The sequence below is a fragment of the Peromyscus californicus genome, unplaced genomic scaffold (genome assembly GCF_007827085.1).
Source record: "Peromyscus californicus insignis strain IS unplaced genomic scaffold, ASM782708v3 Scaffold_21__1_contigs__length_65335640, whole genome shotgun sequence".
NCBI lineage: Eukaryota > Metazoa > Chordata > Mammalia > Rodentia > Cricetidae > Peromyscus > Peromyscus californicus.
The window spans coordinates 50,787,779-50,804,327 of record NW_026294514.1 but is presented as its reverse complement, the minus strand read 5'-3'; the positions used below and the strand labels follow the sequence as shown (position 1 = coordinate 50,804,327).

The following is a 16,549-nucleotide window of genomic DNA, read 5'->3' as shown; positions in this document are numbered from 1 at the left end:
TGCTGGGTAAAGCCACTAGGAACCTGAAAACGGGCTCCCACAGTCACACACAAAACAGAATATGGAAAGAGAAGGAGGATTTGTTGCAAAGATGGGGTGGTGAAGGAGAGGCACGGGGATGGAAAACAGCCAAAATCCAGTATATACACACATGTATGAAACCATCAAAAGATTTTAAAACAAAAACAAGCAAATCCATGTTCACTTTAGAAGCTGTTTTGATTTCTACCTCAGTATTTGGAGAAGAAGAATACCAAGAACGGTACAGAAGAGGAAAAGTTGCTTTTGGTATTTATTTTCACAATTACTTCCTGCAGTTCTTGCCTACTCAACAACTTTTGGAAAATACAGGCATTTACCGGCATTGCACAGAACCTCTGCCTCCTCACAGCAGCCCTGCTCTCATATGTCCTTGTAGCATCAAAGCTTATACTTTTCCATCTCCTGGGCTCCCCTTTTTTATTCTGTCTTCTCTTCACTCACAGCTCTAGCTGTATCTTTAGCAGGCTGGATAATTTTCACAACAATGCAAGCATTTACTGCTCTCTGTGTGTCTGTTACTGTGAATTGAAGTACAGGCTCTGAGAGCGTCCTACCATTGAGTGATAGCCTCACCACTTTCCTGATTTCTCATTTTGAGACAGGGTTTCACTAAGGTGTCCAGCATGCTTTCAAATTCACTCGGTGGTGCAGGTGGGTCTTGAATTTGCAATCCTCCAGCCTCAGGCCTGATTGTCAGGAATTATAGGCTTGCTTTGCTGGGTCAGGCTCTGAGCTTCGATTCATCACAAACTATAGATAAGCAAAAATTAAAAAATGCAAATATTGACCATAGTAGACAAGTAATTAAGATTGTGCTGCAAAACCAGCTTCAAATCTGAAGATTTTAGTAATTAATGACTTGAGTACATGCAAGCCCATGTACTACTACCACAAATTACAAAACTCAAGATTCAAACAGACTTTTTTTTTTAAATGCTTGTGTTCAAACCCAGTGCCTTGGAGGCATTACACAAGTATATTACCACTAGGCAACAACCCTGCACCGAATCAAAATTTTAATTCTTTCATCAGGTAAAGTTAGAAACACCCGTAATCCAAGAACTCTATAGTTGAAGAACTCAAGACTGTAATTTTGAGTCTTTCTTGAGATATAATGAAACTGCAGCTCAAAAAAAAAAAAAGACAAGAAAAAGAAAAAGGAAAGGAAAAAAACAATCTTCCACATACATGATACAGGCTAAAATTTCTATTTGTGTCAAAGAAATTCATCAAAACATTAAAAACACATAATACACAAACAGAATACATTTTAATTCATTATTACACTGATTTCCATTGGAATACCTGGAATACCTGTGTGACATTCGCCCTTCTAGAACTGGTTAAGATAGCAATCATTACTATTTACATCTATCCTCATCTCTTCAAGGTCACAACTTAGGAATGACTATTAAAAACAATCATTTATTCACAGATTTTCCACAAGTACAGAAGGAAACTGAAACTAAAATCTATACATTTTGACGTTTGTATTTTACTTTGCTTTTTAACATTAAGGGTATTGGCGTCCACAGGTACTAAAAAGCATATTTGGAACAAAAATGAGCTTCAGTTGATCATATTTCATAATAATCAAAGTATATTAATATAGTTATATAGCTCCAACGTACCATGTATTGTCAATGTCCTGTATAGGCTTTGGTTTGATCTAAGGTTCTGATTCTAAGAAGCTTTCATTAACTCGGCAATAGTACTCATTAGTGAAATCAATTCTCTGAGAAAGTTATATTTAGGTTAAAAAATTTTTAAGTGCTATATCTAAAATTTGAATTAACAGCATTTAATAGCTAAGTTAATTCTTCCTATTTTCCTTCCTTTTAACCTATTCACCGTGTGTGTGTGTGTGTGTGTGTGTGTGTGTGTGTGTGTGTGTGTGTGTGTGTAGGCCAAGAGGTGGAAGTCAGGTGTCTTCTTCAGTCACTCGTCTCTGTCTTGCGGAAACATGCATGCAGGTGCCTGAGGATCCAGAAGATGGTGCTGGATGCTGTGGAGCTGTAAGTGGTTGGGAGCTGCCTGAGGAGGATCATGGGAACCAAACTCTGGTCCTTTCCAAGAATGGAAAGTGCTCTTTATCACTGGGCCATCTCCAGCCTTCCGCCTTGTGTTTTGAGACAAGGTCTCTCAGTGAGTTTACTGATTCATTAGACTGACTGGACAAACCCCCAGGACACTCATGCCTCTGCCTCTTTAAACCAGGGACTCGATATTTATGTCTCTGAACGCAGTTTCTTAAATGGATGCAGAGGGTCTGAACGGAAGTCTGCATGCTTACATAGCAAACACCTTAATGTCTGAGCCATTTTTCTAGCCCCCCATTTCACAGATGCTTTGGGTAATCGCTTCTGTTTCCTATTCCAGGGAAAACCTAGTTCTTAGTTGCATACTACAAACTGTTACGATTATTATGTTCAACATTTATTGTGCCTAAAGTCTCTTCAAGTTCAAACAGACTAGCAAAGGGGCAAAATACATACATTTGTATAGTTAAAACAACTGCAGAACAGCCAAGTAAAATATATGTGTCTATATGGTAAAACTGGGAAATACTGCAATTACTTTCTCTAGGGTCTTAGCAATTCAATTCTAAAGTATACTAATTAAGGGTGCTTAGGATGTGATGAATTTAGGTCAAAGCCAAGATATCATATTTCAGTGTAATGAATACTGATGGTAATTATTATATATTCTTTGCCAAAAGAAATATATAATATATCCCTCATCACAAAATTAAAGCCAATGCTTTATTTAATATGTAAATATACTTGAGATTTAGTTTCTGACCTTCATAAAATGTTAATGTCCAGTGGAAAATTGTGTGGTGATATTTTATCTGTGTCCCACAATAAAGTTTATCTGAGGATCAGAAGAAAAAGCCAGGCACTATAGTAAACATAGAAGTCAGGCAGTGGAAGCCCACACCTTTAATCCTATCACTCAGGAGGCACAGATTCCCTCTGGATCTCTATGAGTTCAAGGCCACACTGGGAACAGAGCCAGACATGGTGGCACACACCTTAACGCCAACACTAGTTAACCATAAAGGTCTGGAGGTCTGTACAGACAGGCAGGAAGTGACAGAGCTGGGCAGGAAGAGGAAGTGATGTAGATGGGTAGAGAGGAAGTGAGATGGCAGAACAGAAAGGCACATAGGAATATATACATTGTATATATACATATATACATATATACAATGTATACAGGAAGTAGGTCTCTTTGGCAGAGAATCTCCAAGCAGGTAAGAACATGGCTAGCTTCTTTCTGCTTTTCTGATCTTTCAGCTTTTCACCCCAATATCTGGCTCTGGGGTTTTTATAGATAAAATATATATTTTATATATATTATAATATAGATATTATTTTATAATAAGACCTTTTAAGATTCACGTTACAATATTGGAGAAACTTCACTTGACTTAATAACAGCTTTAAGTGTAAGCAAAACAGACAGATGCAGCAGTTAGCTTTGGATTTAACAGTGAGGTCCCAGAGACAATGGTGTGCATGTGTTCTTTAGTTCTCTACCCCTGACTGTTGCAGTCTGAGCTCAGTGATGGGTAAGTTGGGAAAAGAAAATCATTCTCAACACTAGTCAGATTAAACTCGAAGTGACACTCTACAGTACCACCACTAGCCCAGGAGGCCAGGAGAAGGGTAGTGAGACGACCAGATATAGGCTGAAGCCCAACATTCATTAACGTTATTTTGACGCATTTCTCCAACACTGAATCTAGTCTTTACAAGAGATGGATTCATGTTCATCCCACTTCTGGAGCACACTTCATTCCAACAGGATCTATCTTGGTAGAAATATAGTTAGTCTCATGAGATAAAATTGTGAAGCACAACAAAAATGTTCACAGGCTGACTCCAAATTTAAGAAAATCTAAGCCATCATTCTAATTTATAAAACTATGAATTTTGTAGTTAATAATGGAAAGAACACTTAAAATATTTTCGAGGTCCCCAAATTTTATAAGATTTAAAGATCAATAAATATATCTAATCTTACTTGAGAAATAAGTAGCATTACAATTAAATAATACTCCAACAGATGCTAGTAGTTTTCATTAGAGATTGGGGTTCATTCTAACCCAGTGTTTGATTAACTGATGTGCAATAGCTCGGCTTGGTGGTACAAAGAATGCTTGCTGCGTCCCTTTGGTAAGAACATCCATAACCTAAAACACAACCAGAAGACAACACATCAGTGGAGCAGCTAATGTTGCATTTCCAGTTGATTTGGTGAATCAGTGTTTCGGTTTTTAAATGTTCCAGGAAGGCATATCAAAACAAGGCCATGAATAGAAGCAAAATATATCTTCTGTATTTAACTTCAAGGACAAGTTAACTTTTTGGTATAGATTCCTTTTCCACAGTTCCTACAAAATACTACATTGTGTCCTTTTTTTTCTATACAAAATTTGGGCTTTGTAAAACAAAGCAAAAGAACAACGAAAACAATAAGAAACCCCAAACCAGTCCATTAATTTATCTCCTTTACTTAGGGATGTAATTTTAAAAAGTTCTCATGAATATATAGTATGACATATTTATGCATTTAATAATATCTATGTCTTTCTTGCCCTTCAGTATATTTCTTTCTTCCTTTTCTTTCTACTTATTTTCATATATATAAAGATGGAGTCTCACTATACAGTCCAGGCTGGCCTGGGACTCATTATATATTGTACTCAGACTCTTGGCTATTCATACGCTTCGGCATCATCTTTATACATACATAAGAACTTCAAAAACTTCAAGCATTTTTACTGATTTTTGAGAGCTATTTGCTTTAACGTAAATATCTGAGATTAACATGTGTTATGTCCGAACTAATATAAATACTTTGAGTTCACTAACAGAGATTATCCTTCATTCACCAGCCAGTATAAAATGTGAAAATTGGAATGGCACAGATTCGTCATTCTAGGAGAATCTCTCAGAATGAGTCAAACAGGACACATCAGCAACACACATTTTTTATATGGAATTATCAATTACATTATAATCCATTCATAACGAGAGGGCTGCAGTCACTCATTCAACTTGCTGGAATATGCTTCCTTGCTGCATGCCCAAACCAATACTATCAGGGAACAATCAATATAATAAGGAAACGAGATTGAACTTTACCTGTTCTCTGGTGAACCATCGGGCATCCTCTATTTCATTCTTGTCAACTTTAATTTCTGTAGACACTGCCACAGCTAAACAACCAATCATTAAGGAGGAGGGCATTGGCCATGGCTGACAAGAGACATACTGAACATGGCCAACTTTGACTCCGCTTTCCTCCTCCACTTCTCTCCGCACGGCATCTTCTATTGTCTCCCCTAATCAGAAGAGGCAAAAGAACAGCAGCAGCTCAACATGACTTGGACACTGGGAGCTCCAAACAGGGGAGACATTTGGAAACCGCTCTGGAGAGAGCCCCCATTCAATGAATGCTAATTCTAGACTGGAAGTGAAAAAAGCCTTACATTTGGAAGTCTGTGGCCACAAATAGAATAGCAAAATGCCAACAATCAACTTCCGTTTCTTAAAAGCCCCAATTTGGCAGTTCTGTAAAAATAAATAATTAGAAAATCTGCAACTATCTATCACATACTCCTGACTAAACATTATTAAAAATGTTATTACCTCATGCATCACTATTCATAAGCTATTATTTCATGAGTTTTATAAATGGTTAGTTTTGCCCTCCATTAAAAATCATCTTTTATTTTATTCTGAGATGGGGTCTTATGAAGCTCATGTTGGCTTTGAACTTGCTATGTAGCTGAGGTTATCCTTCATCCATAGAGTCTAGTGCCTCCACTTCATAGGAGTTGGGGTTGCAGACAAGCATGTACTATGACACCCAGCTTCCATCAAAACCTTGAAATTCAAATCACAATGAATTCTTTCTAAATATTGTTTTACTTGTGAATAAATGTTCTGGGTTTGTTGGAGCTTCAAATAATAAAAAGATATTAAGTAAAATTAATTTGGATGTTTAGAAGTTTTAAAATTTATAAGTATTTAATGAAACATATTTTTAAATACAGCTTTTTTTTTTTTCCCCAAGATAGGGTTTCTCTGTGCAGTTTTGTTGACTGTCCTGGATCTTTCTCTGTAGACCAGGCTGGCCTTGAACTCACAGAGATCTGCCTGCCTCTGCCTCCTGAGTGCTGGGATTAAAGGCGTGTGCCACTGCCACCTGGCTTAAATACAGCTTTTATTTCAAATAAGTTGATGCATTCTCTATATATAAGTTCTTGTATTTGTTACACAAAATACACAGTTAAAATAAGCCATAGACTAGTTGAAAAGATTTACCAGACCATAATAACAATAAATGCCTAAAATCAATTTTAACTAAGGCTGAGAAACGGAAACAAAACACAAAGAACACAACTATCTACAAAGAAAAGAAAAGGAATACTGGACGTGTAATACACATTTGACAATGATGTTCCATCAGCAGAGCAATGGGAACACACACGCAGGAATGACCCACTACTTCTTACCTCTCTGAAGGACAATCTATAATTTGAAACCCCAGGCTGGGCCTGGTGGCACTTGCCTATAATCCCAGGATGTGGTAAGCCCAGGCAAGAGGATAAATTGGAAGCTTATCTGAGCTATAGAGCAAACACTCTTTCAAAGTGTGAAAATTCCAAATTGTGAAAAGTCCAAGGTGGTAAAGATATGGACTAATGTAACATTCAAGTATTGTTGGTGGGGGTGTTATCAGGAAAACTTAGAGGCACTTGGCAACATTTCGTAAAGTCTAATATGCTAATATATGCAGTGGCAATTCTACTCTCTATATACACCTGAAATAGCTCTTGCAAGTGTACATAAAGAGAGGAACAAAAATGCTACATACAGTAATGTTTTAAATAGTCAAAATCCTGAAATAAATTAAATATCCACAGAACAGATGAATATACACCAGAAAATTAATGTGTGAAATACTACTTAGTAGTTTAAAATGGCTTACACTTTAAAAAAATATTCATTTTTTTCCATATATTATGTTTTGATTATATTCTTTCTTCTCCCCCATTCTTCCCAGATCCTCATCATCTACTTACCCACCTAATTTCATGTCCTCCCTCTCTTGAAAAAGCAAAAAATCAAAACAAAAACAAAAAATAAAAACAGACGAACTAAGGAGGGGGAAGAAGAAAAGGAGGAGGAGGAGGAGAAAAGAAATACTAAAACAAAACAAAAACACATGGAGTCAATTTTATGTTGGCCAATTATTTCTGGGAATGCGACCTGTCCTAGATTGTGGTTGATAGTCTCAGTGACACTCCATTGGTGAAAGCTGATTTTCCCTTTCACAGAAGGTATCTACTGCAAATAACTTTTTTGTCAGAGGTGGTAACATCTAACATTTGTGTCCACATCCCCTTCTCAGCGCAACATGGTGATTAGGAGCAAGGACTCAGAAGTGGAATTGCCTGGTTTGAATCCCTTCTCTGTCACTGTGATTTGGGACAAATTACACAGTCCTTGTGTCATAGTGCCCTCACCTGTGAAAGCCTTGTGAAAGTGCCCACTTTATAAGGCTGTAAAAGGATCACAAGATGCAATAAGGGCAAGCTTCCAGCTGAGTGCCAGGTAATACATGCTTACTATTATAATTACCTAGCAGTGCAAACTAACACTGTATGTTGAGATTAAACTTTACTAATCCAGATATCCATTCACTTACTCTGGGATACCTAATAAAATCCTATTACATGTGAGGCATTGGTTCTGACTGTTTGATGTGTAAAAATGGATGAAAGAGAACACTTTATCTCACAGAACTGATGTGCTACTAAAGTCGATAATCTATACATTATATATGTATTATAAGGTGGTGTTGATCACTGTAGGGAAAAGTCAGGTAGGATGCCTAGGATTGTGACTGCAGGTATGGGGGTTAAGGACGATGATATAACCCTTAGAAAGGGTGGCACTTACATCTAGCACTGAAGAGAGGTGTAAGCCACCTGGATTGCTGGTCAAAAAGTAATGTATGACAAAGCATATATGAAATTTTTTAAAAAAACAAATACCTTACTTGTAAAAATTTGAAAAGATACAATGTTTAAATTTTGTGATTAAAATATTATTTAAAACATTTTGGGGTTGGCCAGATGATTCAGCAGGCAAAGGCATTTGCCACCGAGCTGGATGACTTAAACATACATGGGCCACACATGGTTAAGAAAGAGAAAACTGACAGAGTTGCTGTCTGTCTTTAACAGTGCACACCCTCATATATGCATACATATGTGTATGCACTAAAGACAATGTAGTAAAACATTTAAATGTCTCCATTTTATAGCATCATATTTATTGGAGACTGTATCTCATATGTGATCTGATTCAAAATTCTAAAAATTATTCAGAAAAGGCTTACCAGGTTCAATAAATCCAGCGAGACAAGTAAACATGCCTGGGGGAAATCGTTTTTGCCTGCCTAAAAGACATTTGGTTCCATCTGGATGGATAACCTGCATGATTACTACTGGATCTGTTGAAAAAAACAAAAACAAAAACAAAAAACCAGACACACAAGTAACAGGAAATATAATTAGACTCATTATGCAATAATAATATTCAGGTTTATCTCTTACAAGAAGACAATTCCTGTTTACATATGACACCTCCTTTCTGCTCTAATGTGCTTGACAAATATCTGAGAAATTGCATAGAATACTTTCAGTAAGTGGAAGGAAGATGGGTTTTGCCATCCTTACTTCCAATCTGAGCAACATTTACTCTGTACTTGGGTACAGTAGGCACACTGAAAAATTCAAATTTTACTAAAAAAAAAAAAGTACAGTAAATTGCTTTCGTCCTTTCATACCAATGCTCAATAAAATGCTTTTAAAAGTGAGCATGGCTCCTTAGTTAGCTTTGAATCACTAAAATAACGACACTTAGGTAACAGTTAATCTTTCTAGCAGTCACTAACTTAAAACACCCTCCTCGCTAGATCCTGAGGAGAGCCAGGAACTAAGTTCCTTAGCAAGGAAACAGACAGCCATTAAGTCGCCACTTCCTCCCTGAGACTCCATCAGGGACTGCCAAGTCAATCTACTTCCCTTGTAATTTTAAGGGCCAGATTATGGAATTTCTCCAGCTCGAGCAGAAACACAGCAGCAACTAGGAGGAGAGGTATAACCACAAGACTGGGTAATGGCTCCAACATCAACAGAGCACTGGAGACTTGATTATTCCTGCATCAAGAGGAGTCACGCTGACTAGCTTTGAAATGAAGCATCCCAACACAGCAAATTCATGAACTGATTAAACTAAAGGTAAGACACGACTCATTGTGAACAATGCAGTCTTTTTACTGAATAACCATGACATACATTCAATAAAAATGTAAACATTTCAGTTCCTTGAAAACTTTCTTTCCAGACTATCTTCTGACCCAAGATTCCAGGTAGCTGAGATTTCATTATCAAAAAACAAACACCCCCACCCCCCAAAAAAAACAAAACAAAACATAAAAAGGCTTGGGGTTGCAGAGGCAGCTCAACATTTAAGTGTGCTTGCTGCTCTTAGAACCAGAGTTCATAGCCTGCCACCCACACTGGGTAGTTCTCAGTGAACTATGACTTCAGCTCAATAGGATGACACTCTCTTCTGGTCTACAGGGCACCTGCACACACATGGTCATACCTATATGCATGTACACACACACACACACACTTTAAAAAAAGAAAAGCCTTACCAACTCTTGGATAAGATGTATTGTGGACGCCATGGAGACTAGGGCAGTTTTCTCTTAAACACACTCTTTTATAGCCACCTTCTTCAATTTTGGTGGCGCTGCCACAGGTTGGGCAGAACTTGTATCGACTATGCCATGCAAGAACAGATCTCGCTTGAGCTACGACCCCTTTTCAAAAGAAGTATGAGAAGTCTTAGTTCCATGCAGACTGGAATAACACGTAGGTACCATGCTCTGAAGCTACAGTGAGCACATACATTGTTTTCTGAATAGCTGCTTGACCAATGGCTTTCGTATTTATTTTTATGGTGTATCATTATTAACTTTTATATTTTGTTTTTAAACACTTTATTGTAATAATCTCACAAATACAATGATCACATAGCTAGCTTATGGCAGCCATTCAAAAAAGCTACTTTTACTTTCAACTTAATTTTCAATATAACAAGTGAAAATCTATGTTCATCACCACTATTCTAATCTGCTTTCTCTCTTCTAGGCCACTGCAGGAACTAATCCACTCTTAATAAGGCACCTCGTCTCCACTCTACCTATTCATCTAAAATTCATACTTTATGAAGTAGCTAGCATTAACCTTGTTTTTTATAACACACACACAAATACACACATAAACACACACACACACAATGTGGGTGGGCAGAGAGAGGCACTATTCCTGTAGCAGCAATAAATGGGCATTTAGAATAAAACTCTAGTTGTTTTTCTTTTTCCTTTTTTATTTGATATTAAAAAGCCCACCAACAGAAAACAAAACAGCTGAGGTCTTTGGCATCACGTTCAAAGTACTACAGGGGCTCAAAGGTTAAGCAGAATTAAACGAAACCATCACACATGGAGGTTCACTCTAAGGAAACTATCTTGGCTGACTAATGCCGCTGCCAGCACTAGAAGAGTGTCCTGGAGTGCCAGCTTGAGGGAGTTCTCATGTTTACTGCTCACAGGCATGTGCCACCCAGACGCCACACACACACACACACACACACACACACACACACACACACACACACACACACACACACACTCCATAGTCGCTTTAAAGCCGGACCGTTACCAACAGAGAAACATTTCCTTTCCTCACCAGCTTCTTTTTCTTTCAACTGCAAAAGAGCTGGCATCGGAGGGTGAAGAAAATAACAATTTTCATGTCTTTGCTTAAACTCTTCAGCGGCAACAGGTTCTATACCGAGAGCAAACCAAGCAACCAAACCATCCTCGTCCTCCACCGGGACTCCTCCAGCATAATTGTGTGATTCCTTTCGCCGCATCTCAAGTTCCACTCCAAGGAACACCAAGGTGACCGTCTCAGGCTGAGCCAAGTAATCCTTCACATCTGTGTAGTTCAGCTGGCAGAGCTTGACTTCCGGCTGCTGTGAACTCTCTTTATTGCCGCCCAGAGTGACCAAGGGGTTTAAGTCTGAGAAAAGGACATAGACTGTGGCCGGGTGGCTCTCCTTAGCCTGCAGCCAGTCAGAATTATTTCTTTTGTCACTTTTCCGGTCCAGTAGTGTTCTGCTAAAATAATTTTCACATTCGTCTACTTCATTGGTTAGGAACCAAGGCTTCTTCCCACCTTTTGCATTAGCTAACATGTTAGCTATATGCTTATAGCCCCAAAATACAGCGATATCGAGCGCAGTTTGCCTTGATTTATTGACAAGTGATCTGTCACATCTAGACAGAAGAAGAAAAATGGAAAGGAAAATCAAATGAGAAGTAAAGCTTTTCTCTTGTATTTTACTAAAATACATACATAGCCTCACTACTGAATGTGTGTATGCGCTTTTTTTTGCTTCCATCATTTGGTTCATAGCTCACTACTGAAGCTTAAAAGAATCATGTAACAATTGTAAGAAATGAAAGGTTAATGATAGTAGACATCTAAATAAAATGAAAACATGTTTCTATATGCCATAAAGAAATGCAAACATTTATATACTCCATGGTAGCCATAAGGAGACTCACACTTTTTGTTTTGTTTGGTTTTTCGAGACAGGGTTTCTCTGTGTAGCTTTGCGCCTTTCCTGGAACTCACTCTGTAGCCCAGGCTGTCCTCAAGACTCACACTTTTTAGAAGAAAGGCATTAAACTCCCCATGGACATTCTTTTTGACAAAGTATGAAGGGTTAACTTATCAACTAAGGAAGTTATTTCTCAAATGTAGCTCAGAGCTAGAGAGCTTGCCTGATATGCATGAAGACTGTGTTCAATTCCTAACACTGACCAAAAAAAAAAAAAAAGTTGCTTTAGTGAGAAATTAGGCTATCTTTCATATGATAAACTGAGCAATGAGCTATTTACTAGCCAATCAATATAAAACTGTCTACATAAAAATGTGTGTTGTTGGTTGTTTTTTGTCTTTTGGCTCTTTGGGGGGGCCCACCATTCCAAATAAATCACACACACACACACACACACACACACACACACACACACACACACACACGGAGGCTTATTCTTAATTATGAACGCCTGGCCTTAGCTTGGCTTGTTTCTTGTCAGCTTTTCCTAACTTAAATTAGCCCGCCTGCCTTTTGCCTTTCTCTATTTTTGTACCTTTTTGTTTTCTTACTCCGTTGCTGGTTGTGTAGCTGGGTGGCTGGCCCTTGATGTCCTCCTCTTTCTCTAGCTTCTAGATCTCTCCTCTCCAGATTTCTCCTTCTTTATAGTCTCTCTGCCTACCAGCCCTGCCTATCCTTTCTCCTGCCTCTCTATTGGCCATTCAGCTCTTATTAGACCATCAGGTGTTTTAGACACACACAGTAACACAGCTTCACAGAGTTAAACAAATGCAACATGAAGAAAAGTAACACAGCTTAAAATAATATTCCCCAAGAAATTGAAAGGACACAACAGGTCCTTTTAGGTGGTACAGCCCTAAGACGTTTACCCTTTCTCAAGCAGAAGCTGGACAATATCAGGGTGCCCATTCCTTGCAGCATACATTAAGGCAGTCCAGCCATTTTCGGAGGTTGAGTTGAGAAGAGATGGAGAATGACTGAGTATCCCTGCCAACCTGGCAACATCCCCTTCCGCAGCCGAACAGTGGAGTTCAGAAATTATTTCCTTTTTTGGACTTTTTGTTATGGACGACATTTCTTCCTTAAAGCAAAAAAAGAAAGAAACAAGAAAAACCTTATTTGCAGTTACTTTTTGCATGAGTGGATGAACATTATTTAAGTGCTAATCTTGGAAAAACAGTACGTTTCCAAACCAATACACCTGTCAAAAGATAATTCATAGTCAACTGTTATTGCCATACAGATTTAGAAATTGTTATCAGTTGAGAATTATAATTCAATATGTGCCCAAGAGTCGGTTCACAGAATAACGAAAGAGCTCTGGTAATAGAGGTGAGGGGCTTAGGATGGTAGGAGAGCAGTAAGAACACAAAAGGGAGTGAGCATCTGCTGTGGATATAGTTCTGTAGGAGGTACAGAAGAACAGGGCAGGGGCCCGGAGGAAAGAGGGTTAAAACAGACAACGTTAGAGGCAGATGTTTCAGCAGCTGATGAGTACATCCTATCCTGTGTCATAGATGTCATCTCGCAAGGAAATTATGGCTCCACAGTTATTCAAGAGCTTTTAAAACTTCACATGAAAACAATTTACTGGTTAACCTTACATAATTAATTTTGCAATCCATATGGTACCGAGTTTTGTTCATGGTGTGAGGTAGACTAGATCAGGACTGATTTTCATGCCTGGATAATTCATGACTCAGCACTGTTCTTGAAATTATCTTTGTCTCATTGCACTGCATGGTTATCCTTGTCACAAATGAGATGACAACGCATTTCTGTATCTGTGGTTGGATACACATTTTGTTGGCCACTATAGTCCTTGAAGCAGATTTTTAAATGATTAACCTTGTCTGCCTTGGTCTTCTGTTTTGTTGTAAACAAAGCAAAGCCATGGTTCTTAATTTGTAGTTCTTAATTTGTAGTCCTGAATGGTGTTAAAAAAAATTAGCTTGAAAATCGTTCATGTTTCAACTATCTGTTAACTACAAAATATTCTTTCCTTTTTCTTAGTACTACTGCAAGTTCAACCCAGAGTCTTGTCTCCTGGATTTCGAAACAGCAATCTGTTTAGCAATAGTTAAATCTGCAGTGTAGTCTGCACAGAGTTGAGGAAAATAAATGATAAGTCAAAGATTAACTTTTTGATCTGGCATCTGCTTTCCTGCTTGTGTCTTCCATTAGTTATAAATAGTTTAAAACTGTTCAAGGGAACCCAAAAAACTTGCTTAAAATCTGTTCGCAAATGAAATCAGGTGTAACTGAGCTGGTTTATTTTACTTATTTTCCCACTTTTTCATATTGAAGTTTTAAAATACTTTAAAATATTGTAGCCACGGCAGTAATAACCCAGGACTTTATTTTGAAGCGCTGCTAAGTGTCTTCCAAACTCCCTTTCTCTTAAATCAGATCCACAAACTCCTGCTACACAGCTTTGAGAACTTCAAAGGAAGTTTACGTTGACTGCTTCACTGTTCTCTGTTCAGAGGTCGTGATTTCAGAGTTCACGGTCACTCCCTCACTGCCCTCATAGATCAGCCCGGGTGACTGCAACATTGGTCATCCAAGCATGGGTCATACACTACCATCAATGCAATACGTATGCAAAAAACATTCTCTGGACTAAGACGTGAAAAAAATAAGCCCCCTGGCTTTAGCGTCCTCAACACCAAAGTCATTTAGAAATACTGCCAGGACTCCTTCCAGGGAAGGCAGCTGCACTACCTGTAAATCACTTCTTATTGACAGGTCCTGTGGAGGGATTAAAGTCTTGCTCCTGCTTTCTAAGGCTATTCGGAGAGGACCATCTGTTTTAAAGGAACCAGATCTTAACCAAACCAATATCCATTTTTACTCATAAGTAACACGGGGCCCTAGACCTGCCCAGCATGGCTCTAGCAGGCTATAATAAAGCCTCAGAGTGGACCTGTCAATTAAGCCACCAACATCCTTTAATAAATCCCACTCGCTGGGCTGTCAAGACCAATTTAACCCATTAAGAGCAAACCCCTCAACACGGTCTTTGCATACGGCCAAATGCCTTGAACAGTTACTATTATTATTTTTTCTTCTTCTATTGTACGATTCCTTCTTTCAAGGAGAGACACATCCGAAGTCGTCTGCTTTACCCCTTAGAAAACTTGGCTGGAGATTTTAGCAGCTATGGCCCGCAGGCAGCGACAGGTCGGCGTCCCGCGCCTGCGCCCTCTAAGCCCGCGCCAGGCTGCGCCACCAGCCCGCGAGGGACGCCCAGGGACAGCCCGCCCTGGAAGGTCTCGGGGCCGACTGACGCTGCTGAGGCTACTAACCCAAGAGTGACCAGAGAAACCGCAACCGCGATGCAAGACTCCACTGGCAAAGTCAGCTCTCACAGTTCCCAGTGCTGGAGGTAACCTTCGGGACTTCCGGCGGAGGGCCACCGTCCTCGCACAGCTTTATGGGAGATGTAGTTTAAAGACCATCCACTGTGCCTGGCTGGAGATTGGGGTGGGGTCGGGGTCCGGGTGGGGACCAGGACTTGTAACTGAAGATGGGCTAATCCTTCCCTCCAGATGGAGGTGTGCAGAGGAAAGTGCTGACGATGTGATAACTAGGTCTGTGGAAATGATCTTGTTTTCCAGTAGTTCTCATCCAGCTCCCGAACTTTGCTTCCTATGATAGAGTTCACTGCCATTGAGTTTTCTATAGTGTTGTATAAAATGTTGTACAATCTGTTCACACATTAGATTAGGAGCAACCTCTACATCTGTCGATTTATTTTCATCTGATCTATCTTGTTTTCCCACTTTTTTTCATGCTGAAGTTTTCAAATACTTTAAAATACTATAACTAAACTATAATCTTTCAGGACTTTATTCTGAAGCAGTGCCAAGTGTCTTCCAACCTGCCTTTCTCTTAAGTTACTTTCCACAAACTGGACTCTGCAAAAGCCTCGGCACACATTATACGGAAGATGCCACCAGAGTCTGCCTACTTACTGTGTAGTCCTTACAAAATTATGTGTGGAGCTTCCACCATACCTCCTGGATTGTAGGTTTACATAAAACAATGCATGAAAAACTCTTGCGACCAGAGTCGACATCCACAACACAATATTGTTGCTTTTCTTAATTTAATTTCCTATGATTTCATCTTCCCAAACCTACAAAAGTTGTGTGACTCTTTGAATCGCTTGGTGTGTAGTGAGTGGTCTTCTAATCCCCAAACCAGGGAATTGTACTTGTCAATCAGCAACACCTGAGGTGTATCTTGAGCCTGAGCATCGCTTCCTCTGCTTCCCAGCCTCTTTCTCACATTAAAATTGCATATACCTGTTGACAGTACCTGTGTGATGCTTGAACTGGGACTAAACCCAGAGCCTCATGTGTGCGTGGTAAAGATTCTATTAGCGAGCTACAACCTCCGATACTTCCATGACCTGTTTTTCCCTTTGTCTTTTGCTTTCTTTCTGGGAGTAGTTGTTGTAGTGGTTTGAATAAGAATGGCTCCCACGGGCTCATACACTCGAGTCCAGTTGGTAGAACTCATTAGGAAGGATTGGGAGGTATGGCCTTGTTGGAGGACATGTGTCACTGGGAGTGGGATTTGAAGTGTCAGAAACCCATGCCATTTCCAATTAGCCCTCTCCGCCCCCACCTCTGCCTCCTCTCTGCAGAGAAGTATGTAAGCCCTCAGCTATGGCTCCATTGCCCCACCTGCCTGACTGCTGCCATGCTCTCCAG

At 39.3% G+C, this 16,549-nt stretch overlaps 1 protein-coding gene across 2 annotated transcripts; it reads right to left on the bottom strand.

Moving 5' to 3' along the window:
• Positions 1-1,234: 1,234 nt before the first annotated feature.
• On the bottom strand, positions 1,235-15,242 carry Nudt12 (nudix hydrolase 12). 2 transcript variants are annotated; one of them, XM_052750246.1, is made up of 7 exons: positions 15,137-15,242; positions 12,698-12,909; positions 10,889-11,481; positions 9,790-9,957; positions 8,464-8,577; positions 5,196-5,395; positions 1,235-4,240 (listed from the first exon to the last, which is right to left on the bottom strand). In XM_052750246.1, the coding sequence occupies exons 2-7, from the start codon at positions 12,901-12,903 to the stop codon at positions 4,130-4,132; spliced, it is 1,392 nt and encodes a 463-aa protein (XP_052606206.1). In that variant the 5' UTR covers positions 12,904-12,909; positions 15,137-15,242; the 3' UTR covers positions 1,235-4,129. The 2 variants fall into 2 exon arrangements, with proteins under 2 accessions (XP_052606206.1, XP_052606207.1); XM_052750247.1 differs by having other exon boundaries at positions 12,698-12,905; positions 15,137-15,241.
• Positions 15,243-16,549: the final 1,307 nt, after the last annotated feature.